General features: G+C 41.4%; 1 protein-coding gene and 1 pseudogene across 3 annotated transcripts in view; one reads left to right on the forward strand and one right to left on the reverse strand.

Annotated features, from left to right (window-relative positions):
* Window positions 1–27,230, reverse strand: part of GLRA2 (glycine receptor alpha 2) — a 223,820-nt gene that overhangs the window by 193,333 nt on the left and 3,257 nt on the right. For all 3 annotated transcript variants that reach the window (XM_040338681.1, XM_040338679.1, XM_040338678.1), the window contains exon 2: window positions 26,099–26,220. In XM_040338681.1, the coding sequence (XP_040194615.1) occupies window positions 26,099–26,220 (122 nt within the window). The remainder of the gene's footprint in view (window positions 1–26,098; window positions 26,221–27,230) is intronic.
* Window positions 13,169–13,329, forward strand: LOC120929983 (annotated as a pseudogene).

Here is a 27,230-nt window from a genome sequence, read left to right on the forward strand (position 1 = left end):
ACACTATGACAAAATGGGATTTCTATTTGGTTTCCCATAATATTTACTAGTGGGACAACAAATCTCAGAAACTTTGGCTCATGCTCTTCAAGCTAAAAAAATCGTCTTTATATTTTTCCAAAATTAAAACGTTTAATAACAACATGGGACATACCTAGAAAGTTATACAGTAGTTTATACTTTCCAAAATTTCTACTACCGCCTGCATAATTCACAGAATCTCACCACTCTCTGATACAAGATTATCTTCCTCGGATGAGGCCCCCTTGACTACCACCTGAGACTCTGCAAGAATTTGAGGCACATATCTCAGAATCTGAAAAAACTGTTATACTACAACACTATAGAACTACTTTTATTTCCCATTTGACCTGTTATGCAAACTTTCCGGTTGTAGGGAAATTAGGCTCAAGATGCGTCATGTCCAAATTACCATACTCCCCAAGCAGGGGAGTAGCAACTACAGGCCCATTTCTTTGTTTAATATTGATGCAAAACTCTAACCAAAGGTTCTAGAAAATAGATTACTACCTCTTATGTCGAAATGGTTTTCCCTAAACAGGGATTCATACCTGGTAGGGAAGCCATGATAATTCCTTAGCTACACTCTCCCTCATAGCCTTTGCTTGTTACAACTCCCAGTCCACCCTGTTCATATCTACAGACAATGAAAACGTGTTCAACAGGGTAGACTGGGATTATCTACTGATGGTCTAATCTTTCCTGGGTTTGGGTCCTTTAATGATACATAGAATTTTTGCTTTGTATCATAACCCAACTGCCCGAATAAGAGCTAATGGAAATTTAAGTGACCCCTTTTCTTTACACAACAGCTCCCAACAGGGTAACCTGCTCTCCCCATTTCTCTTCTGCTTATCACTGGAGCCATTCTTATCCATTATTAAAAAAACAAATATCCCCACCCTTCAAAGACCAGGTGAATGTTGCCAACATCCCAGGTAAATATCAAGAAAAAGAATGACCCCCATTGGCAGGCAGGACTTGAGGGGCAACAAGTACACCAACTTGTTGGGGTTAAAAGCATATATTTATTGTTTCACATTAAAAAGATTTCAATATTTAAACAAACATTTTTTTAAATATTGGAATATATTCTCGATATCTATTAATAAATCGAATCCCAATATCTACCGTTTATGTGTAGGAGATTATGAACATACTGTAAATATGCTACTTACGCAAACTATATTCTTTTTTATATTCAACAACCCCTAATCACTCTACTGAGTCTAATATCTGCTTTCTCCAGATTTGGAAATGTATCAAACTTCAAAATGAATCTAATCAAATCAGTATAATTTTTAGAACCAAAAGCCATGGAGGTCTAGCAATGACAGATTAAAAAAAAAAATATTACCATGCTGTCATTTTTACTAGAATTGCTGATTGGAAAAATTCCTACTATAACAATGGGTGAAGCTGGAATATGATTTTAATAAAGTGGCACTTCACACTTTCCCATGGATAGCTAAGAATTTTTGAAATCTTTAACCTTATACATCTCCTCTAACAATATTTTGCCCAGCTCTTTGGGACTCAGTGCATACTAAACATGACCGGGACTACAAATCTCCTTTTATCCCACTGCTTGGTCATTCATATTTGTTACCAGGCTTACTGGACACTCACTTTTAAACACGGGCAGCAGCCCCTTCATTACTCTTACACAATGTTTTGGAGAACCATGCCATTTTGCCTCTATCTTCTCTTTCTTCAAAAAGTAAATTATAAATTACTATCCAGGTGGCACCATACACTAGCAAAGCTTCACTTGATATTCTCTGAGATACCACTCACATTCTGGAGAGAGTGAGTTATGGTGGTCATGCATGCCCATATCTAGTGGGAATGCCCACTGATACAACCATATAAGTCCTCTGTCTTGCAGCTGATTCATGCTATTAAAAGCGACTCTTGGGCTGTCCTCTTTTATTGTTCAAATTACCCAACAGGCGAATATAAAAGATCCATTATGCCACATTTATTAAACGCAGACAAATTTCTAATCCCTGCCTATTGGAAGCAAAAGACAACTCCTTAGTTGAAGCAATGGTTTAAAAAAATAAATCGGGTTGTGGCTGAAGCAAAACACAGGATGAATAGGGCCCTCATCTTTGTTAAAATGACTGACATCAAAGCTAAAAAAATAAAGAAATTTAAAAAGATATGGTACCACTGGGTCAAGCACTGCCTTCCCCCTGACTTCAATGATAAATTACTAATGCCTTGGTAATGTAATCCATCAGGTTCTTTCTACTCTAAACCTATGCCGAGGGCTTCCAAGAAGAGGAGCCGTATCACTGTGCTGGGAAACCACCCCCTCCCCACTTTTTTTTCTTTCTTATCCTACCCCCAAAACTGCTGTTAATTCAATGAGGATACCCCTTTATTGCCAAGCCAGTACACATGATGGGGTTGGAAATATAGCTATTAATTTTACAAGGATGAATTTTACTTTTCAGTCCGAGAAGAGGGATCAACTGTGTCACCTGTAATATGTTTCTCTTCTAACTCCTTAAACCCATATCCCTAGTGCCACACTTCCACCCTAAGACCAGTCTTATACCGGGATTTGTCGGTTGTACCCCACCTGTCCACAGTATGTTCCCATTAGGGATGGACAGAGTGTATATCCGACATCCCTATAGAACCAGCATGTCAGATCCCCTCGAACCCCTCTCTCCTCTGTATCACCTGTTAAATCCAGTTATAGTTCTGAAATGCGACTGGCTACACCCAAATCCAACCGATGATATGAGATTCTCAGAACTTTACTTCTCATATTGTATGTACCTCATTGAAAGTTTGTAAGCTTATTATCATGTTCATTACACTTCAATAAAACTCTTTAAACAGAAAAAAATAAATCAGATATGTCTAATGAAAGAACATACATATGACCAACACCAATCTCCATCCACTTTTAGATACAGTCCTGATCAAAAGTTTAGGACCACTTGAAAAATGGCAAAAAAAATTAAAAATTCCAAATAAAACTTTTGTAAACAAAAAAGAAAAATGGCAAAAAATCATATTTTACATTGTTGGATCTTAACAAGGTTCCAAGTAGAGCTTCAACACGCAACAAGAAGAAATGAAAGTGAGACAAAACATTTTTTGAGCATTCAATTTAATGAAAACAATGAATAAACTGGAATAGGCTGTTTTTCAGCTGATCAAAAGTTTAGGACCACACCTCCAAAAAAAAACTAAACCCCCCAAAACAGAAATCCAACTTTCAAACATGAACTCAGTAATGAGTAGCTCCGCCGTTATTGTTGATCACTTCAAAAATTTGTTTCGGCATGCTTGATGCAATCGTTCCATGAGGTGAGTGGGAACATTTCTCCAAGTGGTGAAGACAGCCGCACGAAGGCCATCTACTGTCTGGAACTGTTGTCCATTTTTGTAAACTTCCCTTGCCATCCATCCCCAAAGGTTCTCAATTGGATTTAGATCAGGGGAACACGCAGGATGGGCCAAAAGAGTGATGTTATTCTCCTGGAAGAAGTCCCTTGTCCTGCGGGCATTGTGTACTGTAGCGTTGTCCTGTTGAAAAACCCAGTCGTTACCACACAGACGAGGGCCCTCAGTCATGAGGAATGCTCTCTGCAACATCTGGACATAGCCAGCGGCCTTTTGACAGCCCTGCACTTCCTGAAGCTCCATTGTTCCACTGAAGGAAAAAGCACCCCAGACCATTATGGCGCCCCCTCCACTGTGGCGCGTAGAAAACAGCTCAGGTGGGACCTGCTTGTCATGCCAGTAACATTGAAAACCATCAGGACCATCAAAGTTAAATACTTTCTCATCAGAGAATAAAACTTTCTTCCACCTTTGAATGTGCCATGTTTGGTGCTCTCTTGCAAAGTCCAAACGAGCAGTTCTGTGGCGTTCAAGGAGACAAGGTTTTTGAAGATGTTTTTTGTTTTTGAAGTCCTTCTGTCTCAGATGCCGTCTGATGGTTATGGGGCTGCAGTCAGCACCAGTAAGGGCCTTAATTTGGGTTGAGGATCGTCCAGTGTCTTGATGAGAGACTCTGCTTATGCAGTTCAGCAACCCGACCACGTTCAAAAAGGGAGATTTTTTTTGCCTTTGCCATCACAACGTGTGACTACCTGACAGAAAAGGACAATGAATCCACATCTTTGCACAGATTTGGCCTTTTAAAGGCATGTGGTCTTAAACTTTTGATCAGCTGAAAAACAGCCTGTTTCAGTTTAATTATTACTTTCAATTAATTGAATGCTCAAAAAATGTTTTGTCTCACTCTCATTTCTTCTCGTTGAATGTTAAAGCTCTACTTGGAACCATGTTAAGATCCAACAATGTAAAATATGATTTTTTGACATTTTTCAAATGGTCTTAAACTTTTGATCAGGACTATATTTACCAGCGCTTTACACACAATATTGTAGCCAATTCTCACACACTAGAGTTTTTTCTATCTGTACTTTTTGTACTGAAAAGCCTTTCTTCCAAAAATGTTTTATTAAACCCAAAAATAAACTAATAAGAATCTTGTATTGCTAGTAGATTTTTTTAGAACAATTTTAATAAATTTCTTTGGAAAATTGTTTTGTTGCTGTGTATTGTAAAGTGTCAGGAATTATTTCTTGCTGACTTGAAAAATTACACTTTAAATATTATTGTAGAAATGTTTTCGTTCGACTGAGGATATACTTGATCACATTTATTGCATAACGTTGATTAGTCTCCTATCTTTAAGGCGTATGCATATCCATAACTTTGTGTCCCTGCTGAATAGATTTACTCTCTCTATTTGTCCTCTGTACCTGTTTTGATGACAACTGTTTAGGAGGGAATAATTCCTACATTGTAGAGATTTTATGCGTGTTATACGCCTGTGCGTGTTATACGCCAATAAATACGGTAATTTCCCCTTGTGCCTCCAAGGACAGGAATTTAAAAGAAATCTTCCCTCCAAGTCCAAAACTAAAACATGCATTTACATACAGTTTAAATATTGTTTTTCCACTAGAGTACTGAAATACAGTGGAACCTTGGATTACGAGCATAATCTGTTCCAGAAGAATGCTTGTAATCCAAAGTACTCACATATCAAAGCTAGTTTCCCCATTGAAGTCAATGGAACCGAAAATAATTTGTTCTGCATTGACGGCTGGAAAAGCCTGAGGACAGTTCGGCTGACCTCGGCAAACCTCGGAAAGACTCCGTTCATGAGCCTTTCCGAGGTTTGCCGAGGTCAGCAAAGCTGTCCTCTAGTCTTTTCGTGCATTTCCAAATGATGCTGATCGACTCTGGTCGGCTCTGGCGTCCCCCCCATCTCAGGCTTTGGCCTTAATCCTGCTCATTTTGCGAGACAACACTCACAAACCGAGTTAAGATTTTTAGGAATACAGTGCTTGTAGTGCAAAACACTTGCAAAACACTTGTTAACTCGCAATCCGAGGTTCCACTGTATAATCTGTTTGCAGCATCTCCATGTAAGATCTTCATATTCTAGTGGTGGAAAGCTAAAATGAGTAAGGTAGATGCACTTCTTAGGGTCTAAAACATCTGTCACTTTGATCATTAAAACCTTAAAATACTATATAATAATCAGTTTTAGGTGAATTTAAAGCTGAAGATAGACAAGTATATTTCTAACTTTTTTTGTGCTATGAAGCTGAAGCTATGAAGCTGAACTCCAGGAACAAAAGCTTTAATTTATATATTCTGCTCTATAGGACACAACGGATAGAATCTTATTTTGTGAGCCTAAAATATTACTTTGGTAAAGGAGAGGTGCCATCATCAATGTGTTGTGTAAAGCCTTTGCAGAGAGCAGCAGTAACTGGTCTTTTTTACAAAATCTCTGCATAGAAGTAACATTTCATCTCAGAATACTTCACAGATCTGGAAGAAATATACAAAGCACACCATTCAAGTAGAGCCATTGAAAATTGGAATCTCTGCCAGTTCAGGAGGGACTGGCAGAGATTCAAACCATGTATTCGCAAGGCTGATTGTGCCCAAGATGATTGATTGATCCATTATTATTTGAGTACCTGTTGGATATTCCATGCAATTATTGCCAGTGGCTATAGGGGCTAGCAATAACCACTGCATGTTCTCCCACGCAGTTAGTGTCGATGGGGGAATCTAGTGATTTTCATTCTTGCAACCCATGGTTGCAGGAAAGATCTATGACTGGCTTAAAGGGGTGTTCCAGGCATTTTTTGTGTTTATTAAAAGTCAACAGCTACAAAAATTGTAGCTGCTGGCTTTTAATAAACACACACTCACCTGCTCCACGTTCCAGCGACGCGCCGGCCGGGGCTCCGCTCCTCTCCCCCCCTCCCCGGCGTCTTCATCCGAGGTGTGGGCACCCGGCCGTGACAGCTTTCGGCTTCACGGCCGGGCACCCACTGCGCATGCGCGAGCGGCGCTGCGCTCTCTCATTGGACAGGCGATCGCATGGGACCTGTCATGTGTCCCAGGCGATCGCTTACAGGGAGGGGCCACTGTAGGCGATTAAGCTATTCGCCTTACCAGCCCCTCAGCGGATGGAGGAAGTGGCACAGGAAGTCCCACTCCTCCTGAAGCCCCCACTAACCCCCCAAAAAAATGACATGCCAAATGTGCCATGTAAGGGGGCGAGGAGTGGGTTAAGCGGAAGTTCCAATTTTGGGTGGAACTCTGCTTTAAGGATACATATGACTCCTTTATTTAGACAATTTCTGCTTATCCCTGTGTTCAGCTTTAACATTGTGGATACAATTTCCATTCATTACTGTTACCCATTTGCACTGTCTTTGTATGTACTATCTTTATAATCTTTATAAGGTTAATTGTTTCCTAACAGTCTAAGCATAGTGCATCAAGATGGTAATCACAGCTGAAGATCACTCAGACTGCTTATAAATAAACAAAGATGGCTTCCGCCAACTAGTTAATATTCCAGCCAAAAACAGATCTTCTGAATGCTATGACAACCATTGGCTTCCTGCTCCCAGCCAGACATTTCTCCTCCATATCCAGACTGAACGTTTGTTTTCTGTCATTGTTTTCAGTTGAACACAGTAGAAACCAATAATTTCTTTCATTTTCTGGTAAATGCATTGCTTTTGGCAACTATATCACCTTCTGAAACTATGGGAGAATAAGCAGCAGGAAATAAAATCAATAATTACTGTTTCTATATGTCAGTTAAATGTAGCCAATCAAAATCAACAGTGGGGTTAAAGAACATGCTACCGTATATACTCGAGTATAAGCCTAGGGTATCCATCTGCATGCCTCACTGTGCCTCACTTTGCTTCACTGTGTCTGTGTCCATGCCTCACTGTGCCCATGCCTCAATGTGCCTATGCCTCACTGTGCCCATGCCTCACTGTGTCCATGCCTCACTGTGCCTCACTGAGTCCATGCCTCACTGTGCCCATGCCTCACTGTGCCCATACCTCACTGTGCCCATACCTCACTGTGCCCATGCCTCACTGTGCCCATGCCTCACTGTGCCCATACCTCACTGTGCCCATGCCTCACTGTGCCCATGCCTCACTGTGTCCATGCCTCACTATGCCTCACTGAGTCCATGCCTCACTGAGCCCATGCCTCACTGTGTCCATAACTAGACTTACGTTTAACATGGGAGTATATAGAAGGGGTGCACAAAATCGGTGCTCCCCGGCCGTAGGTCCCCCGGACAACAAACTTTGCACACTTGTAAAGGAAGAGTGTGCCAAGTTTGGGTACTGAGATTAGGCAAAAAAGGTGACTTAAGTATAAGCCGAGGGGGGCATTTTCAGCACAAAAAAAGTGCTGAAAAACTCGGCTTAAACATGAGTATATACGGTAATCAGTTTATGGGCACTTGCTCTCAGGAAGCTCCACAAGTTGTTAAAAATGAGGAGAGAATATTTACCTTTGACCATGAACTTTTCCTGGTTTCAAGGGCTAGCTAGGGATTTAAGTTGATTTCTATTGCAAAAAAGTGAAAAGCTAAACCAGGTAGTTCCTTCCAGTCGGACTATATAGGTTAAAAAAAAAAAATTTGAACACATTAAAGTGGTCTTCAAAGTTCCGTCAGCTCTAGGAAATGCTGAGAATGACTAACCTAGTTTCTGAAGCTAATAATGTATAAAATCGTCAGCATTTAGTTTGTATTTCTGTTCATAATTGTCATTGCTTAAAGCTGAATTTTGGATGCAAAAATTTGAATTTAAATATACAGTGGAACCTCGGATTGTGAGTTAAAGCGATTTACAAGCGTTTCACAATACAAGCAATTTTTCTTTTTTATATCCTGACTCACTTTGCGAGCGTCGTCTCGCAAGATGAGCAAGATGCAAGCCTCTGTGGTGTGCAGTACCGCATTTGGCCACCGGTGATGCTTGGAGACACTCAGAGACACTTGGAGACGCTCGGAGACACTCGGATACCAAGTGTCTCTGAATGTCTCTGAGTGTTTCTGAGTGGTCTCCGAGCATCTCTGAGTGTTTCCGAGTGTCTCCGGTGCCCCTGCACCCCTGGCAACATGCAGTACTGCATAGACAAGCAGTGGCTGTGGAACAGATTATCTGAGTTTCTATTATTTCCTATGGGGAGACTCGCAATGATATAGGAGTGCTTTGGATTACAAGCATTCTTCTGCAATAATTATGCTCGTAATCAAAGGTATTACTGTATTCCTCAATAGCTAAAAATAATATAAATCCACTCATCCACAAGCAAGAAGCGTAGATTGATTGGTTTGTGCAAAAGTTATAGTGCCCACAAAATAGGTGATAGAATTATGGCATTTTTATTATATTTTTTTTTAATAGTAATGGCGGCGATCTCCGATTTTTATCATGACTGCGACTTTATGGCGGACACATGGGACCCTTTTGACACATTTTTGGGACACATTTTACAGTGATCAGTGCTATAAATTGCACTGATTACTGTGAACATGACACCGGCAGTGAAGGGGTTAATCATTAGGTGGTGCTGAAGGGGTTAAGTGTGCCCTATGGAGTGCTTCTAACTGTAGGGGGGATGGGCTATGTGTGACACAACACCGATAACCGCTTCCGATTACAGGAAGCTGTGATCACTGTCCTGTCACTAGGAAGACTGGGGAAATGCTTGTTTACATCAGCATTTTCCCGTTCTTCCTCACCGTGAGATGATCGAGTCCACGGGACCCACGGTCGGGCTCGTGGCGGGCGCACATGCTGCCGGCGTTGCACATACGTCCACAATGCCGCTTCACAAAGGGGAAGTATATATATGTCCTTTTGCCTGCCTGTGCCATGCTGCAGACGTATATCAAACTAGAAGCACAGATACCGGTTTATCAGCCGTCTGTGAGGTACAAATCAGCTCAGTTTGTCACTTCCGGGTATCGCCACGCTCTGTGGAGGGCAAACGTCACTTCCGGTACGACGTCCAGACCACGAAGCTGACGCATTTTGTCACTTCCGGACTTCGTCTGAGGGCGTCCACAGAGCGTTGCGATACCCGGAAGTGACGAGCGGAGCTGATTTGTACCTTACAGACGGCTGCTAAACCGGTATCTGCGCTTCTAGTTTGATGAGCACTAAAGCACTCGCACTTTATCAATGCTTTATTAAATTTGCACAGAGTGCGTATAAATTGTAAGGGGGGCTGCAGTTGGGCATTAAAGTTTTTTAAACAATATCACACTATGTGGATTATTTAATATCATTTGCATGAGCCCACTGGATCCTTATTATACGTGTCCTGTATGGTGGTGAAAGGTGGTTGGAAAGAGAAGGAAGACCTGGCTTGGACTCAAGGCAATATACGCTTATCCTTGTGGTAAGTGCATTCCCGTGAGGGGCTTCCTGTGGTTCACGAGGTGCTTCATGGGTTAATGGTGGATTCAAGATTTTCTCATTGTTTGCACTTATGAACTGCACTTTTGGGCACCTCTTATTTCTTTCCTTTATAAGTTTCATCACATAAAGAAGCTGGTTCATTTGAGTTTGAACAACAGCGCCGCTACAATATTTATTGGACATTGGTTGTTTTGTATTTATTGTTTTTTACAGACATATAAATGCTAGCATTTTTTTTCACACCTGTAACACGTCTCATAATACTGTCCTGATAAAAAGCAGTTATTTGAAAACTGCAAACATTTTCCACCTAATGAAGATCATTACAGGCAGAAAATCATAATATCACAGTGCAGGCATTACAACTACTTCACTGGAATGCCTTGAGCTCCTCACCTGCTAGAGAGAATGACCTTTTCTTAAAATAGAAACCAAATAAACAACTCTCTCTTTTCTTTTCTTTCTTCTAATTAATTGTACGACTGTTGTGTGCCTGTGTTACCTAATCTTGATGTATACAGAAATAAACTATAATCTGAATAATTAATGTTTATGCAGTTGCCAGCATGGAAATACTGTTAGGCCCCGTACACACGGACGGACAATCCGCTGAAAACGGTCCGCCGGACCGTTTTCAGCGGACATGTCCGCCTGGAGATTTCTGTCTGATGGTTGTACACACCATCAGACAGAAATCCGCGCGTAAACAATACGCGGGGCGTGGCCGCGCGGTCGCCGCGACGATGACGCCGCGACGTGGGCGGCCTTGAACTTCAAAGCTTCCACGCATGCGTCGAATCAGTACGACGCATGCGAGGGATGGCGGTCGGTCGGACATGTCCGGTGAGTCTGTACAGACGACCGAACACGTCTGACGGACAGGTTTCCAGCGGACAGATTTATTAGCATGCTAAGAAATTTTTGTCCGCTGGAAACTGTCCGATCCGCCGGACAATTGTCCGGTCGGGCCTACACACGACCGGATCTGTCCGCTGAAACTGTCTGTCGGACAAATATCAGCGGACAGATCCGGTCGTGTGTACGGGGCCTTAGATAATATACCATAAATTGCCTGGAAAACGGCATAGTATCTTCGCATCGCAAGCAGACATAAATAAAACACTAATAATAGCAGTATGTATCTCTGTCCAATCACAGGCAGGGACATGAAAGTGACCTGACTGTATTGTATAACTTCAGTAAACACAAATCGGGTCATCAGTCAGGCTGATCAATATACTAAACAGCAAAGTAGAGGACTCACCCTAATAGAGGGGAATCACTTGGGACTTATGAAGCACTCGTCATTCCCCCTCCAGAGGGGTGGGCCTACATGCCAGAAAAAGGAGAAACTGAATTTATTGATGGGAGAATTTCCCAGAGGAGAAGGTATAAAGTGACCCTGACGTTAATGCAGTATCAGAATTGAATCAGTTTATTGGACACAGAACATTGTGAAAAAAAACCATCAATAAAATGTATCAAACCTCCACCTGTCACCAAATAAATACAGCGTTATTGATTAAAAGAAAGATGCACACACTGGACCCATGAACTCCTCTGTTAAAGAGTGAAAAATGTCCGTCTGCAACACAGATTGGGGTATCAATCATGTATCCTGTTTGTTGAGCAATATAGTGAATATTACAAAGATTTGTAACATGATTGCATCCCTTCTGAATGATGACAGAGTTACCCACACAATTACATTTCTAGAGGGGCATGGAAAAATCATTCCGGGTCAATGAGGACAGTTTTTGTTTTGATAGTAAGTCCTTGTTAGTTTCCAAGTTATATTTGCCTTCTGTGGGGATAATTAAAGGAGTTTAAAAGGCAGAAGATTTTTTATCTTATTGCATTCTATGCATTAAGATAAAAACAACTTCTGTGTGTAGCAGCCTCCCCAGCACCCCCTGAGTCCCTTCTCTCTCCAGCTATGTCCATGATCCTCTCAGCCATCCAGGACACTCCTCCTGATTGTATGAGACAGAGCAGTGGCGCCATTAGCTCCTGCAGCTGTCAATTAAAGTCAGCCAGCCAATCGGGGGAGAGGGGGTGGGGCTCCATGTCTGAATGGATACACAGGGATCTGACTCAGTTTGGGTGCCCCCATTAGCAAGCTGCTGGCTGAGGGGCACTCAAAGGAGGGAAGGGCTAGGAGCAGCGAAGAGGAACCCGAGAAGAGGAGGATCCAAGCTGCTCTGTGCAAAACCAACTGCACAGAGGAAGTAAGTATCACATGTTTGTTTAAAAAAAAAAATAGACTTTACAATCACTTTAAAGCGGGAGTTCACCCATAAAAAATTTTTTACCCTTAGATTGATGCTCATTTTGTCTAGGGGAATTGGCTAGTTGTTTTAAAATCGAAGCTGTACTTACCGTTGTAGAGAGCGATCTTCTCCGCTGCTTCCAGGTATGGTCTTCGGGACTGGGCGTTCCTATTTTGATTGACAGTCTTCTGACAGGCTTCCGACGGTCGCATCCATCGCGTCACGAGTAGCCGAAAGAAGCCGAACGTCGGTACGGCTCTATACTGCGCCTGCGCACCGACGTTCGGCTACTTTCAGAAAATCGTGACGCGATGGATGCGACTGTCGGAAGCCTGTCGGAAGACTGTCAATCAAAATAAGAACGCCCATCCCCGAAGACCATACCCGGAAGCGGCGGAGAAGATCGCTCTCTACAGCGGTAAGTACAGCTTCGATTTTAAAACAACTAGCCGATTCCCCTAGACAAAATGAGCAGGAATCTAAGGGTAAAAAATGGTATTTCCGGGTGAACCTCCACTTTAAGGTATGAAACCCCGGATGAAGATGAAAAATATGATTGTACGAGGGATCAGTTGCGATGAGTATAATCTCATGGGGTTCTGTAAATGTAAAATATTCTGGTTCAGTCTCCCAGTTAAGCCAATGCAGGTAGAGATCTTGCTAGGTGAGGGTGAGCTGATAGACCATCAGCTTGGCTGTTCTGCAATGCTGGGACAAGGTAATTTGTTGCCAAGGGCAAAGATGGCAAACTGTGCCCCCCTCCCCCCCAGTCCCCAAAATACAAAAGGCTTGCCATAGTGTAAAAATTGTGTAAAAATCTTTAAAATCGATTTAAGGTATAAAATATTGCACTTAACAGCAAAAACATGTAATCATATTAGGATCAAAACAAGCCGGCTGGCTAATTGCAGCTACCCATCCTTCTGGGATTCGAGAAGTGCGGTGACGTCAGCAAGTCGCTCCGTAAGCTGATATCACAGCGCTTCTCGAATCTCGGGAGGATGGGTAGCTGCGATTAGCCAGCTGGCTTGTTTTGATCCTAATGTGATTATAATGTGATAGGAGGTCGCTTCTCGGTTTTTTGGCTAAGATCAAGTGTAGTATCTGTTCTTATCAGTTGCCAGGAGGTGGCGCTGTGCTAACCATCCCTAGTACACGGCGAGGTAGAATTTGCAAAACCTGCTGGTGTGGAGGCGAAAGCCGTCTGATGAGGATGGAGAACCATTGGGTCGAGGCGGAGGGCTGGGGGTTTGTCTGGCCTTCTGGCCGGTGTTGGTGTTGGCAATACTCCTATCGGCATCCAGTGGAGGAGCTGGCGAGCCCGGTCTGAGGGGGTCTGGGTGAGCCATGCAAATCTGTTGGATTGATGGGGGCCTGGAAGGGTTAGTACCAGTGGAGGCTGTTGATAGTCGATGGCTCTCCCTGAGAAAACCCAGAGGGGCTCTCGATCTGGTAGGAGAGGAGTGCCGCACTGACCTGGTCGGGGGGTCAGATAAGAACCGAAAAGCCTATGGTGAATGTGCCTCTGGAGTGACAGTTCAGGGGTGCCAGATCTACACTAGTGTACCTCTCAGCACTTTTGCATTTTGGCACCATGGTCACTTCACCATCACACTTTTTTAGCACCTGCCTCTAGGGCCGAGTCTTTTGGCTGGGACCAGAGGAATTTTTGATTCCTGGCCGGAGGGCCAGCCATCGTATTGCATGATGGTCACCTTCACTCTCCCTCATCTTCCTTCTCCCCCACTTTCTTTTTATTTACCCCTGTGTTCGTCACCTTTTTGTATATTTTTGTTGGTCTGTTACACGTTTGTCATAGTGTGATAAGTAGGGTGTAGGTCCTCGGGCCTGCCCTGAACGTCTTGGGAGTGGATGGACATGGCCTTCTGGCTTAGTTTGCCTGCTCTCATGGGGTCTCCCTTCAGGGGAGCCCCACCTAGTACTTGGGTGGGTCCGTTTCAGGAGACCTTCCAGAGAACGGGGTCCATCTGGTTTCGGCCAGAAGGACCATGTGAAGTACCTCAGTCCCAGTCTGGAGCCTAACGCCCCAGGGGATCAGGGTAAGGTGCTTCCTTGTGAAGGACAAATGTAACACCCGTTGCACGTTTTATGTTTCACTCTTTATGTGTCTGCACTTTTTTGGCACCGGGTGGAGTTTTTGGGTGTGTTTCACACGCCATGGGCTTTTTTTTTTTAAAAAGGAGGTCCGTGCAATCTGGTAATCAAACACACAGGATCACTTAATTCTTATTTATTTATTTTTTTCAGCATTTTAGAAAATGCCAAACATTATCTTGAAACATATACAATGCAATTTATCTTTTCAGTGGATCACTTAATTGAAGGTAGCAGATGGTGCGGATGTTATTAAAGAACCTTTTTTTTTTATCACATTGGGACTTTGTTTTTTTCAGTGGTGTTTGACTCAATTTATAATATGCAGAATGATGGGGGTTAATGTATTGCTATTGGTCACTGATGCATTAGTGACCAGTAGCAGTTAATTAACCCCTTTGTGCTGCATTAGTGGCACCAGTGACACTGACCTAGAGAGGCTCTAGGTCGCAGCTCTGGCAGCAGCACTCTGATGCTCCTCTGAGTCCTCCCATCCCGCCTCCTATTATTGAGTGATGTCATGCAGGGCTGGAGCTACGAAGGGCCTGTCAGGGGGAGTATCTCCTCTGACAGGGGAGGGATTTGAAGGGCTGGTATGCTGGCTTGTGCCGGGTGCAGGAGCACACTCGGCACATTATTGCAGCCGCAGGCTTAGCTGCTGGTGTATACAGTTACACGCACACAGGCAGATTTTAGAAGCCCACTTCAACTGCGCGCCCCCTCCCTCCAGTAAATTGTACCGCTCAGGGAACCAGGAAGTGAAGCCACAAGGCTTAACGAAGATGGCAGCGGCAGCTTCCGAGAGCTCAGCTTCGGGTACCGACATCACGGGCGCCCTGGAGAAGTAAGTGTCCTTATATTAAAAGTCAGCAGCTGTAGTATTTGTAGCTGCTGACTTAAAAAAAAAATGACGGAACTCCGTTTTAAGCAGCAAAAAGGCACTATATATAAAAAGTGCCTCTTCTGTTAAGAGGATGTTGTTTATGTCTAAATATAAATATACACTATATTGTCAAAAGTATTGGGACACATACCTTTACATGGACTTTAATGGCATTCTAGTCTTAGTCCGTAGAGTTCCATATTGAGTTGGCCCACCCTTTGCAGCTTTACCAGCTTAAACTCTTCTGGGAAGGCTGTCCACAGCCTTAGGAGTGTGTCTATGGGAATGTTTGATCATTCTTCCAGACGTGCATTTGTGGGGTCAGGCACTGATGGGGACAAGAAGGCCTGGCTTGCAGTCTTAGCTCTAATTCATCCCAGAAGTGTTCTATCAGGTTGAGGTCAGGACAGTCAAGTGCCCCCCCAAACTCACTAATCCATGTCTTTAAAGACCTTGCTTTGTGCACTGGTCCAAATATTTTGGTGGAGGGGGAGATTATGGTGTGGGGTTGTTTTTCAGGGGTTGGGTTTGGCCCCTTAGTTCCAGTGAAGGGAACTCTTAAGGGACCTGCATAACAAGACATTTTGGACAATTTCATGCTCCCAACTTTGTGAGTTGGGGAATGACCCCTTCCTGTTCCAACATGACTGCACACCAGTACACAAAGCTAGGTCCATAAAGACATGGATGAGCGAGTCTTCTTCTGGAAGAATGGTCATACTTTCCCATAGACACACTCCTAAACCTTGTGGACAGCCTTCCCAGAAGAGTTGAAGCTGTTACAGCTGCAAAGGGTAGGCCAACCCAATATTGAACCCTATGGACTAAGACTGGGATGTCATTAAAGTTCATGTGCGTGTAAAGGCAGGTGTCACAATACTTTTGACAATTAATGTGTATGTATATATTGGATATAAAAGGTCTACACTGTCAAAATGCCATTTTTTTGAGATGTAAAAAAATCAGACCAAGATAAATCACTTCAGAATTTTTATGCCCTTTAATGTGACCAATAATCTATACGATTCAATTTAAAAAACAAAGTTAAATTGAAAAAAATACAAGCTTGCATAGCATCAAAGGGATCTTATTGTTGGAAAGTTTCAGTCAGGATGAGGATACAAAACATTTTTCAAGGCATTAGATATACCATGGAACACAGTGACCCAGGTCATCAATTTTGGTGCAAAACCAACACTGCGCATCACCAAAAAAAAACACTATACCCACAGTGAAGCATGGCATGGCAGAATTATGATTTGGGGCTGTTTCTCATTATCTGGAACTGGAGCTTTAATTAAGATGAAGGTAGTTTCCAACAGTTTCACATATCAGTCAATTTTGATGGAAAGCCTTCAGGTCTCAACATGACAATGACTCAATGCATTCCTCAAAATCATCAAAATAATGGCTTCACCAGAAGAAGATCAAAGTTTTAGAATGACCCAGAACCAAGACCTGAATCCTACTGAAAATTTGTGGAAAGCCCTGAAGATGGCACAGGAGATGCCCTCGCAATCTTACACATTTGGGGACTTTTTGCAGGGAGGGTGGGCAAAGATTTCTAAGGCCAGTTGTGCCATGCTGATAGAATCCTATTTAAAAAAACTGAATGATGTCATAGAATCAAAAAGTATGTCAACAAAGTATTAGCTTAAGGGTGTGCACATTTATGCAACTATGTTACTGTAAGTTTTTTATTTTTATTTTTTTTCCCCTTTAAAGATTTGAGTTTGTTTTTAATTGAATTGCACAGATTATAAGTCACATTAAAGGTGGAAAAATTTCTAAAGTGATTTATCCTGGTCAGATTTTTTTAACATCTCAAAAACCTGAAATTTTTGAAGGAATGTGTAGACTATTAAGATGCACTGTATATATATATATATATTAGGGCTGCTACTGATTAAAATGTTCGTGTTCGATTAATTGATTTTTCCTTTAATCGATTAATCAACTAATTTCAATTAATTATAACGCACATACAAATCTACTTTTAGCTGATCTCCTTGCATTGCAACTCTGCATCAGTCAGTGGTAAATGTGGTATACACTATATACAATCACCCAACACTAGTTAGTTTCCACAATCCGTAACTTAACTTCACAGTTCGCACAAATCCGTTTTAAATTCAAACTGTAGCACTGACGTAAGTAATTTTTTCTTATTAAACCTTAAGAAAAACGTAGAAAGTTAGTTTAACTTTAATTATAAAACTTATCTAGTATATTGACTGTCAGTCACTTTATAGTAGGCAAGTAGGCATCACTTTAACCAGTCACACAGACATACCAGAGTGTTTACATTTTCTGGAAGCAGACATGATCGCATTTTATTGACAATATACCCTGAAGAACTGAACAGTCTTTCGCAAGGAACAGATGTTGCCGATACACAAAGAATTGTCTGCACAAAACTGCATAGGACAGGAAAACAATGGTTATTTTTGCTCCCTTCCGCTGATGGAGCCTGAGGCATCCTCCTGCTCCACAGATGCAAAGGTACCTCAATCCAATGGGTGCAGTTTACTCGCATCCAGCAGGGTAAGTCTCACTGTCCAGGCTGTCCAGTGATGTCAAGAATTTTGATCGATCAAAATAATTAAAGATTAATCAAGGAATTAATTTCCCCAGCCCTAATATATATATATATAGCCCATATATATATATATATATATATATATATATATATATATATATATATATATATATATATATATATATATATATATATTAGGGCCCTGATGAATTGTAGTTTACCTGTAGCTCATGGTACATTAATGTGATCAATGACTCCCCTTGCAGACAGCTCTGCAAAGTGACATTGGTGTTGGAACTTTGCAGGCAAAATCAAGTGGGATATCAATCTGCCACAGCTCAGGGAACCCCTAGTAGCCTCTGGAGGAACCCTAGTTTGAGAATGGTTCTAAATTATGAAGGGTAAAAATTAAAGGGGTTGTAAACCCTCGTGTTTTTTCACCTGCCAAAAATGGAGCTAGCAGCACGCAAAAAATATTAGTAATACTTGTCTGGAGGGTGGATACCAGGGCTCAAGTCCTGCGGGAACGCGTGGGAACGGAGTTCCTGCACTTTTTTCACAGCAGCAACTCAGTTCCCTTTGCAGGACTAGAGCAGCCGAGCCTCCCGAGCCAATCCTTCACTAAGCGGCGATGCCCAGCTCGAGTCACTGTCAGGCGAACCTTAGTAATCCTTTATGTTACTGGCTGCTTCCTGTATATGGATTCATCGGGTAGTGTGCGGGTATTCCGTCACTTCCTCTTCTTTCTAAATCCCGCGATAACTCGCAGCAGACCTCCGCAATGTCTCCTGGGAACAATGACACAAGCTCCCAGGAGACATTGCAACATCGAGGAAGTGACGGAATACCCTAACACTACCCGATGAATCCATATACAGGAAGCGGCCAGTAACATAAAAGATTACTAAGGTACAGTGGATCGGAAAAAAAAAACATGCTGTTTAGTAATAATGCATATGAGCGTATCTTTTTTTTTTTTGGTGGGGGAGTGGATCTTGGGTGGGAGTTCCCACACTTTTTTCCCCAGGACTTGACCCTGGTGGATACTCCAGTCTTTGCTATTGCTGCTAGTTTCTGACACTTTTGGGTGTGTCAGATGCCATATTTCCCTGCTGCTCATTGTGGTTCCTCCGGCCTGTAGTGACATAACAGCAGGTCATTGAGACCGCAGTGTGCAGCAGGGGATGTGATATCCAACACACAGAATACCAGTGGTGGCTGTAGCTCTGGAACTAAGAGCTGCTGCCTGCTGGACAGGTAAGTATTACTAATCTTCTTTTACAGGCTGTTACAAGGATTTTTTTTATTATTATTGATTACTAAGAATCAGGATTATTGTAAGTCAATTGTGGATTTAGAGCAGGGGTCTCAAGCTGTTGCGAAACTACAAGTCCCTGAGGCATTGCAAGGCTGACAGTTAAAAGCATGACTACCACAGGCAGAGGCATGATGGGACTTGTAGTTTGCCAACAGCTGGAGTGCTGCCAGTTTGAGACCCCTGATTTAGAGAATCACATTAACCTTACTATGTAAAGGGCTATCAAGAACTTTGCAAACATTATAATAACAAATTGAGGGAAAGTAATGCACAAAGGGCTGTTTTAGAATATGTATTTCAGACAGCTTTTAAAAACATTGTAAACCACACACAAATATACATATATATTTTTATGATGCTGTACTAGGGTTGCCACCTCATCTCTTTAAAACCAAACACATATTAATTACACAGGTTGTGTGGCTGATTAAGGTGCTAATTAAACTCACTTGGTGCTTTATATGCATTAAATTAGCCTTAGACCCTGTGTAATTCACACATGTTTGGGTTTAAAGGGAAGAGGTGGCAACGCAATGCTGTACTGTTTATTATACAATTCATCTTATTGTCCCGTCCCCAGGGCCGCCATCAGGAATTATGGGGCCCCTTACACAGCTTCAGGCATGGGCCCCCTGGAGAGGAGAACCGGGGGGGGGGGTGCTGCCACCTGAAATTGAGAAACGGGGAGGCTGCCACGTATTGAGAAGCGGGGGGGCCCTTTACAAAAAAATAATAAATAAAGGGGGGGGACCTCTGGCTGGGCCCTTTAATAAAAATATTTATGAAAATATATATTTAAAACTATTTCTTTTTAAAAAGGAGGGTTGCCATCTGGGGCAACACACACACAAATTTGTTTTTTTAGAAAAATAAATTACAAAAAAAGGAGGGTTGCCATCCGGGACCTCTGGGCCCTTTAATAAAAAATAGATAAATAAAAGAATATAAAAAAAATATAAAAATAAACATTTATAAAAAAAAAGGGTGGGTTGCCATCCAGGGCCCTGGGGATCTCTGGGCCCTTTAATTAATAAATAAATATATATATATATATATATATATATATATATATATATATATATATATATAAAAGAAATAAAATAATATGAAAAATAAATAAAAAAAATTATAAAAAAAGGGGGGTTGCCATCCAGGGCCCTCTGGGCCCTTTAATAATAATAATAATAATAATAATAATAATAATAATAATAATAATAATAGTATAATATATATCTAAAAAATAAAAGAAATAAAAAAAAAATGTTTTTTTTATAAAAAAAGGGGGGTTGTCGTCCAGGGCCCTGGGGATCTCCGGGGCCCTGGGGATCTCCGGGCCCCTGGCGACCTCCAGGCCCCTAAAATTGGCCCTTTAACAAAAAATTTAATAAAAATATATATATATTTTTTTATAAAAAATAAATTAATAAAGGGGGTTGCCATCTGGGGCCCTGTGGGCCTCCGGGCCCCTGGGAACCTCCGGACCCCTAAAAAAAAAGGGGGGGTTGCCATCCGGGCCCCTTACAGGTGTACTGCCTGTACCCCCCTGATGGCGGCCCTGCCTGTCCTGCATACCCATGGTTCCAGAAGCATGGCTCACCTGTCTCTGATTTGGTATTTAGCAAAGCTTGTAAAATGTGAAAGGCATGTCAGCAAAAATATATACTGTATAATATAATAATAAAACATTTGTATATACGGTATGTCACTAAAGCACAGCAAAATGCAGACATTGTTTTGGTTGACCAATAATTCAGAGTATGCAGCCTGTACAAGAAGTATCAATATCATTGCAAACTGACAGGCTGAACATTTATTCACCATTCCCTAAATGAAAGCTTATACTATCTGTGGTGTCAGATACATTTTAAAAGGGAGTTACCATAAAATGGATAGAAAAAAAATCATTGAAGTCACGTCTGCGAAAAAGCAATATTGGCATCCTACATCACTCTTTGAATATTAAGCCATTTGAAAAGCATTCTTAGATCTCTTGATCTCTTGTAAATCTTCTATGTGTGATAATCTGGAAACAAATATGCTTATGTCAAGTGCCCAACACAATAGCCAGTCTTCTCTAAAGAGCAACACATTACTTAAAATGTTAAATCTAGATCTGTATCCAAGTAACAGTCTTTCAGTGCAGTCAATACTGCCGTAGCTCTGGTTTCCTCTCTCAGCGGTAGGAGATACATTATTTTACAGAGTGACAGATGTCCTCTCACAAGAATCATGTACTGTATTGTATGTTAACAATCGCAGGTAATTGTTAAGGGACACTCATGGATTCTTCTTCAAAGAAGAGGTTTTTTTTTTCCTTTGAAACCAGAAATCCATTATTCATGATCAATGTTATTCCAGTTGAAGTAATGGATGGATGGAATGTATTGGAACAATGTCTATCACATGATGAATTGGTAGCTGAAAGACATACATGCAAAGACACACATTTAAATGTGGAAATGCAGCATTAAGCAGATTGGAACAAGGTGATAAAATGAGTTTAAAAGGGAATTATCAAAATAAAAAGATTAAAACATTTAAAAACAAAAATTAAAGGGCAAGTAATGCTACACAAAACAGATTTTGGTTATAAAAAAAAAAAAAATATTTTTTGATTATGCATACATTTTCTATTTTTGCACAGACCTTTAGAAATTCCGCATCCATTTATTAATATTATTATTGTGTTTTTCATGAATAATTTGCAAAAATTCTCAGAGATTGGTAAGCTTGTATATGTTATGCAACCTGTTTATCTAGTTAGTTTAGGCTAAACAAGGCTTAAAGACACAGGGGCAGATCCACAAAGCAAGTACGCCGGCATATCTACTGATACGCTGGCGTACTTTCAAATTTCCCGCGTCGTATCTTTGTTTTGAATCCTCAAAACAAGATACGACGGCATCTGGGTTAGATCCGACAGGCGTACTGCTTCGTACGCCTTCGGATCTAAGATGCAATTCTTCGCCGTCCGCTGGGTGGCGTTCCCGTCGTAATCTGCCGCGAGTATGCAAATTAGCTATTTCCGACGATCCACGAACGTACGAGCGTCCGTCGCATTCTTTTACGTTGTCTCTAGTCGGCTTTTTCCGGCGTATAGTTAAAGCTGATGTTTCGTGGCGTATAGTTAAACCTGCTATGTTAAGTATGGCCGTCGTTCCCGCGTTTAGTTTGAATTTTTTTTTCCGTTTGCGCAAGTCGTCCGTGAATCGCGGGATGGACGTAATTTCCGTTCCAAGTCAAAACAATGACGTCCTTGCGACGTCATTTCGCGCAATGCACGGCGGGAAATTTAGGGACGCGCATGTGCAGTTCGTTCGGCGCGGGGACGCGCTTCATTTAAATGAAACACGCCCCTACCCGCCCAATTTGAAATCCGCGCCCTTACGCCGCGAGAGATAGACTACGCCGCCGTAACTTATGGCGCAAAATCTTTAAGGATTCGAACCAAACTGCAGTAAGGTACGGCGGCGTAGAGTATCTCAGATACGGTGCGCCGGGGCAGATCTTTGTGGATCTCCCCCTAAGGCTGGATTCCCACCTATGCATTTTTAGTGCTTTTTGCAGATTTGCACTACAGAACCTGTTCCATAGGAAACCATGTTAAATGGACTGAAGAGCAAATCTGCAAAATGCAAAAAGCACTAAAACTGCATAGGTATGAATCTAGCCTAAAGCCTCATACACACTATTGGACTTCCAGCAGTCTTTTCCATTTTACCAAACAACATGGTTTTTCAGCTCTTTACCGGCACCCATCGGGCAACTTCTGCTATTGTTGTCTGATGTTTAACATTGGTTCTGAGCATGGGTGTTTGTACTTTTGATTTTAGTTGGACGGACTTGTGTACACACAATTGGATAAACGTAACAGATTTATTGTCAGTTGGTGAGCATGAACAGTCAACATTTGTTGTCGTTAATTCAGCCAACAATTGTCTTATTTAGCTAACACACAGTTGTATTATACGACACAACATGTCCGTCAGACAATCATGGCCAAAAAATTGGATGGTGTGTACGAGGCTTTAAGGCCCATACACACGATCGAATATTCCGACAACAATTGTCCGACGAACGCGTTTTGTCGGACAATCCAATCGTCTGTATACTCCATCGGACAATTGTTGTCGAAGTTTCCGACAACAAATGTTGGCTGTGCATGCTCTCAAATTGTCCGACAAAACATGTGTTCTGTCGGATCATTCGATCGTGTGTACACAAATCCATCGGACTAAAATCCAAAGTACAAACCCACATGCTCCGAACCAATGCTAAACATCAGACAACAATAGGAGAAATTGCCCAAAGGGTGGCGGCAAAGAGCTTAAAAACCACGTGGTTTGGTGTATGTTGTCTGAAAATGTTCTGCCGTGTGTATGCATACCAAGTTCATGGCCAACGCCCCTTTCGCACAAAAAAAAGTCTGATGGAAGTCCGATCGTGTGTATGAACCTCAAGTGTACTTTTAACTTATGTTGCCTCCTTATATTTAGGCCAGTGAAAGTTGTCATCAAGGCCACAGGCAGTATCCATCTATGTTACTTTAAAAGCCAACTCCAGATAATTTTTTAAGCTTTGTATAGACTCAAGAAAGGTAAATACTTCTGCCAAGCTTTTATTACTGTCCATGATTTTAACAAATTTCTTGTTCCTGGAAGCAGTGGTCACTGAGGCAGGAAGACTCGCACAATAATAATAACTTGACAGAATTGCTAACCCTTCCCTGATCCTACTAACAAAATATTTGTGTTGCAATTTGTGCCTCTACTTCATCTGCCCAATGAGGTCACAGACATAAAAGGTCCAAAAGTTTTTTTTAAGAGTTGGACTTCCAGGCTTGATGAGGATAAAATATAGGGTTATAGCATACAAAGTATTATCTAGTATCCCTTTAGATTACCCAATATTGGCTAAATTAAATCACATAGCAATGGCGGCTGCACATGCAGGGCGCACGGGCGCCGCCCCACCTATACATGAGTCTAGCCTCCTAATCTACATGCGGGGGGGTTGGATGCATGGATTTCAATTAGTTTTTTCTTTTTTTATGCACATGATTAAAGCCTAAGGCGCTAATTGGCTTCAGAAAAGGATAGGCTCGTGGGGCAGAGCCCACCCACTTGTGTGACAATAGCGAATTTATATTTTCTATTGTCTTCTTGATTCTCCTCCTGGCCAATAAGGAAGCAGTTCCGGTGACCCGGACTCTCTGGCCAATCAGGGTTTAGGACGCACTTCTTGTTCGACCGTGAGGAGAATCAATGGCCTGGCTCTTCATTCCCCCTGACTCCAAAGGTAATGCCCAGATTGTCGCCGCCCCATCTGTGTCCCACGGGGGGGGGGGGGGGTTGATCGTTGCTTTTTTGTTCCATCTCCTGCGGGTGGCAGGGGGTTCAATAGCCGCAGTCACATCCGTCTCCGGGAGGAGGGTGTGCAATCGCTGCATTCCCAGCTGTCTCCTGCAGGGGGGGTTTGGTGTTAGTTTGCCGCCACCCCAAATATATTAAGCACTGGCTGCCACTGTCAAATGGGATGAGCTGAGCTAAAGGGGGCTGGGGAAGCTTGTTTTCTACATTTCCTCTATGATTTTGCTTTTGAACAAAGCTTTATTATGCTACATGTGCTTTAAAAATATATTTATTTGATCAGGTATAGGCAACTGCACAAAAATAACTTGGTTATAAAAGTATACTAATGCAAAGGAGACAGCTGGCCAAAATGTTTTATGGAAAGGCAGTAAACAAATACTGTACAGAAATCCTCATAAATGTAGTATTGCTTTGTTTCTGAAACTTTTACATATGTACAGTATGCATACATTTTAGTAAATCTCTTTTGCATAAATGATTTTGTAATTTATCCCAGGTTGTTAACTCCCTTTTTAGTCTTGAAAAATGTACTGTAACCCTTAACATAATAATATAACATAGCACAAGGCCATAATCAAATATTCTTACCCAAGAGATCTGAAAGCGTTAGAAGAGTTAGCACACATATTCCAGACCTTTTAGCCCCCAGATATTAGATTACAGAAGTTTAATGTGATTAGCTTGTTATTGGTTGGAACTAGTAGTGTGCATTTTCAGTTGGACTGGAATGCTTATTAAAGGTGCTACCATTCGGAGCAGCAAAGTAAGTCTTTTTTAACCCTTAGGTGCAGGATGATTTTTTTTTTTATAGTAATTACCTTGATCTTAAAGAGAAGCAGTCATGTGTTAGCAACATTTTATACATTGTCAGTAAATTAAATAAATATTAGAATCAATCATAGACCATAAATAAAAAATGGTCTTATTGTACATGGCATGCAATGAGGTAATAGTATTATTATTATTATTATATCTATTTATATAGATATTTTTACAGATGCATACCGAGGAAATCAGAAAGCATACCTTGGCCTCTAGGAAATGTCTATAACATTTCAGGCTTCCCAAGTAAGAACATTAAAGTGCCCTGTGTCAGAGCTTAAAAATAGAACTCAACTGAGTATGAAAGACTAAATTACCTGGTTAATCAATACCACTATGCTTCCAACATTATAAACCTCCTACAGTGACTTCTGCTGCCTCTGTGCCTTGCTTCACTTTGGTCCTGATGAAATTTCTTTGATTACCTGTCTGCTAGGGCAGAACACAGTGGCAGCAGAAGTAAAATGCAATCGCTCTTTAGACGAGGTTAAGAAATAAGATTGACATGGGTGATTTTTTTATATAGATAGATAGATAGATAGATAGATAGATAGATAGATAGATAGCATAAACGTAAAATACGTCTTCATATAATTTCCAAGGGGAAATACAGTAATCTTCTTTGAATTGTAACCTTGTCACAATTCTGTGTTATTTCAACAAGACTATGAACACATTCATTTAAACCAGGGGTTTATGATTCAGATGTTAGTAGTAATAAATTGCTTCTTAAGTATACCTGTCGATTACAGTGGAGCCATTATGTAATGTATTATGGGCTTACCAAACATTCATGACAAAGTTTCAGAAAATTGAATGCATGGATCTTCATAAATGTTAATTTAGCACTCTAAAATGTCTGCCTTCACCACGAAATGTACACTTTAAACGACTATTAACAACTGTAAAATTTAACATTTTTAAACATTAAACTGACTATGCTTACCTTTAAAATTTGGTCTGATTCTTGCATCATATCCTGACGTTCTTCCCATTAATTTGTCCAAAAAATCAGAGGGAGACATGCTTTGAGAAGGTAACTTTCCATGTTCTTTACAGTAGGCCATCCTGAACAAACCACCAGGGTCCAGTATTAGACACTCAATAGTCATTTCTATCTTTTACAGCATGGTCAGTTTTCAGTGCATATGCAGTTGTAGATAAACAAAGGGAGGCTTATTGAATAAGGTGAAACAAAGAGCAGTGGTAAAGCACACACTGCAATTACCCATATAAACCGGTTGCAAATGATGTCCTAATCAAACTCAGTAGAGCACTCCAATCTGATTGGCTGCCCTGGGTTACTGCAGCTTGTAGTTTACCATTACGTTTCAAAATGCTTTAGGGTAAGGGTAGAACTCTGGGCACTTTTTTTTATTTTAGTTTTTGATAGATCGCAGAAGGGTTGGACCCTTCATAGTCTCTGAGACAGAACATCTCTCCAATGAGTCTCATACAGGAATGATTACATCTAATTTTAAAGAGTGTCCCCATTAAAAGACTTCTCTATTTCCTGTTCTAGTGAAAATGAAAAATGTTGGATTGTTCCCCAATTTCAGCTGTCACCAAGGCACATAGTTATGGTGATTCTCCCAAGTGGGAGCACAAACAGCAATGAAAATCAGACAAAGGGTAATAACCCCTTACCACACTATCCAATTGTTTGGGCTTCCTATATGGTTTAACAGAGTGGGACACTTGTTAAGTTTTTATTGATGTCTGTGATTCCATTGGGCAGATTCTGCATACTTCCTGCCCCAGTGACAGTGTTAATGGGACAGGAAATGCAGGGTTATGTCGCCCCCAGAGATACAGACACCAATAAACATGTCAGGAGCTCTTGCCTTTCCCTACTCTATACAAAGTGGAAAAAAAGACGTGGAGTTTCCATTTAGTGACTATGGGGTTGATTTAATATAGGCAAACACTTTGCAAGTAAAGTTGCATTCTGCAAGGGAAATTCCCCAGAGTTTACTGAATGTGGTGAAACTTCCTTTTGCAAAAAATACCCTAAATTAGCAAATAAAAAAAATAAAAATGTTTTTATTGCACTTGATTGGAACAAAAAAGTCAGCAGA

Source organism: Rana temporaria, chromosome 2 (assembly GCF_905171775.1).
Source record: "Rana temporaria chromosome 2, aRanTem1.1, whole genome shotgun sequence".
Lineage (NCBI taxonomy): Eukaryota > Metazoa > Chordata > Amphibia > Anura > Ranidae > Rana > Rana temporaria.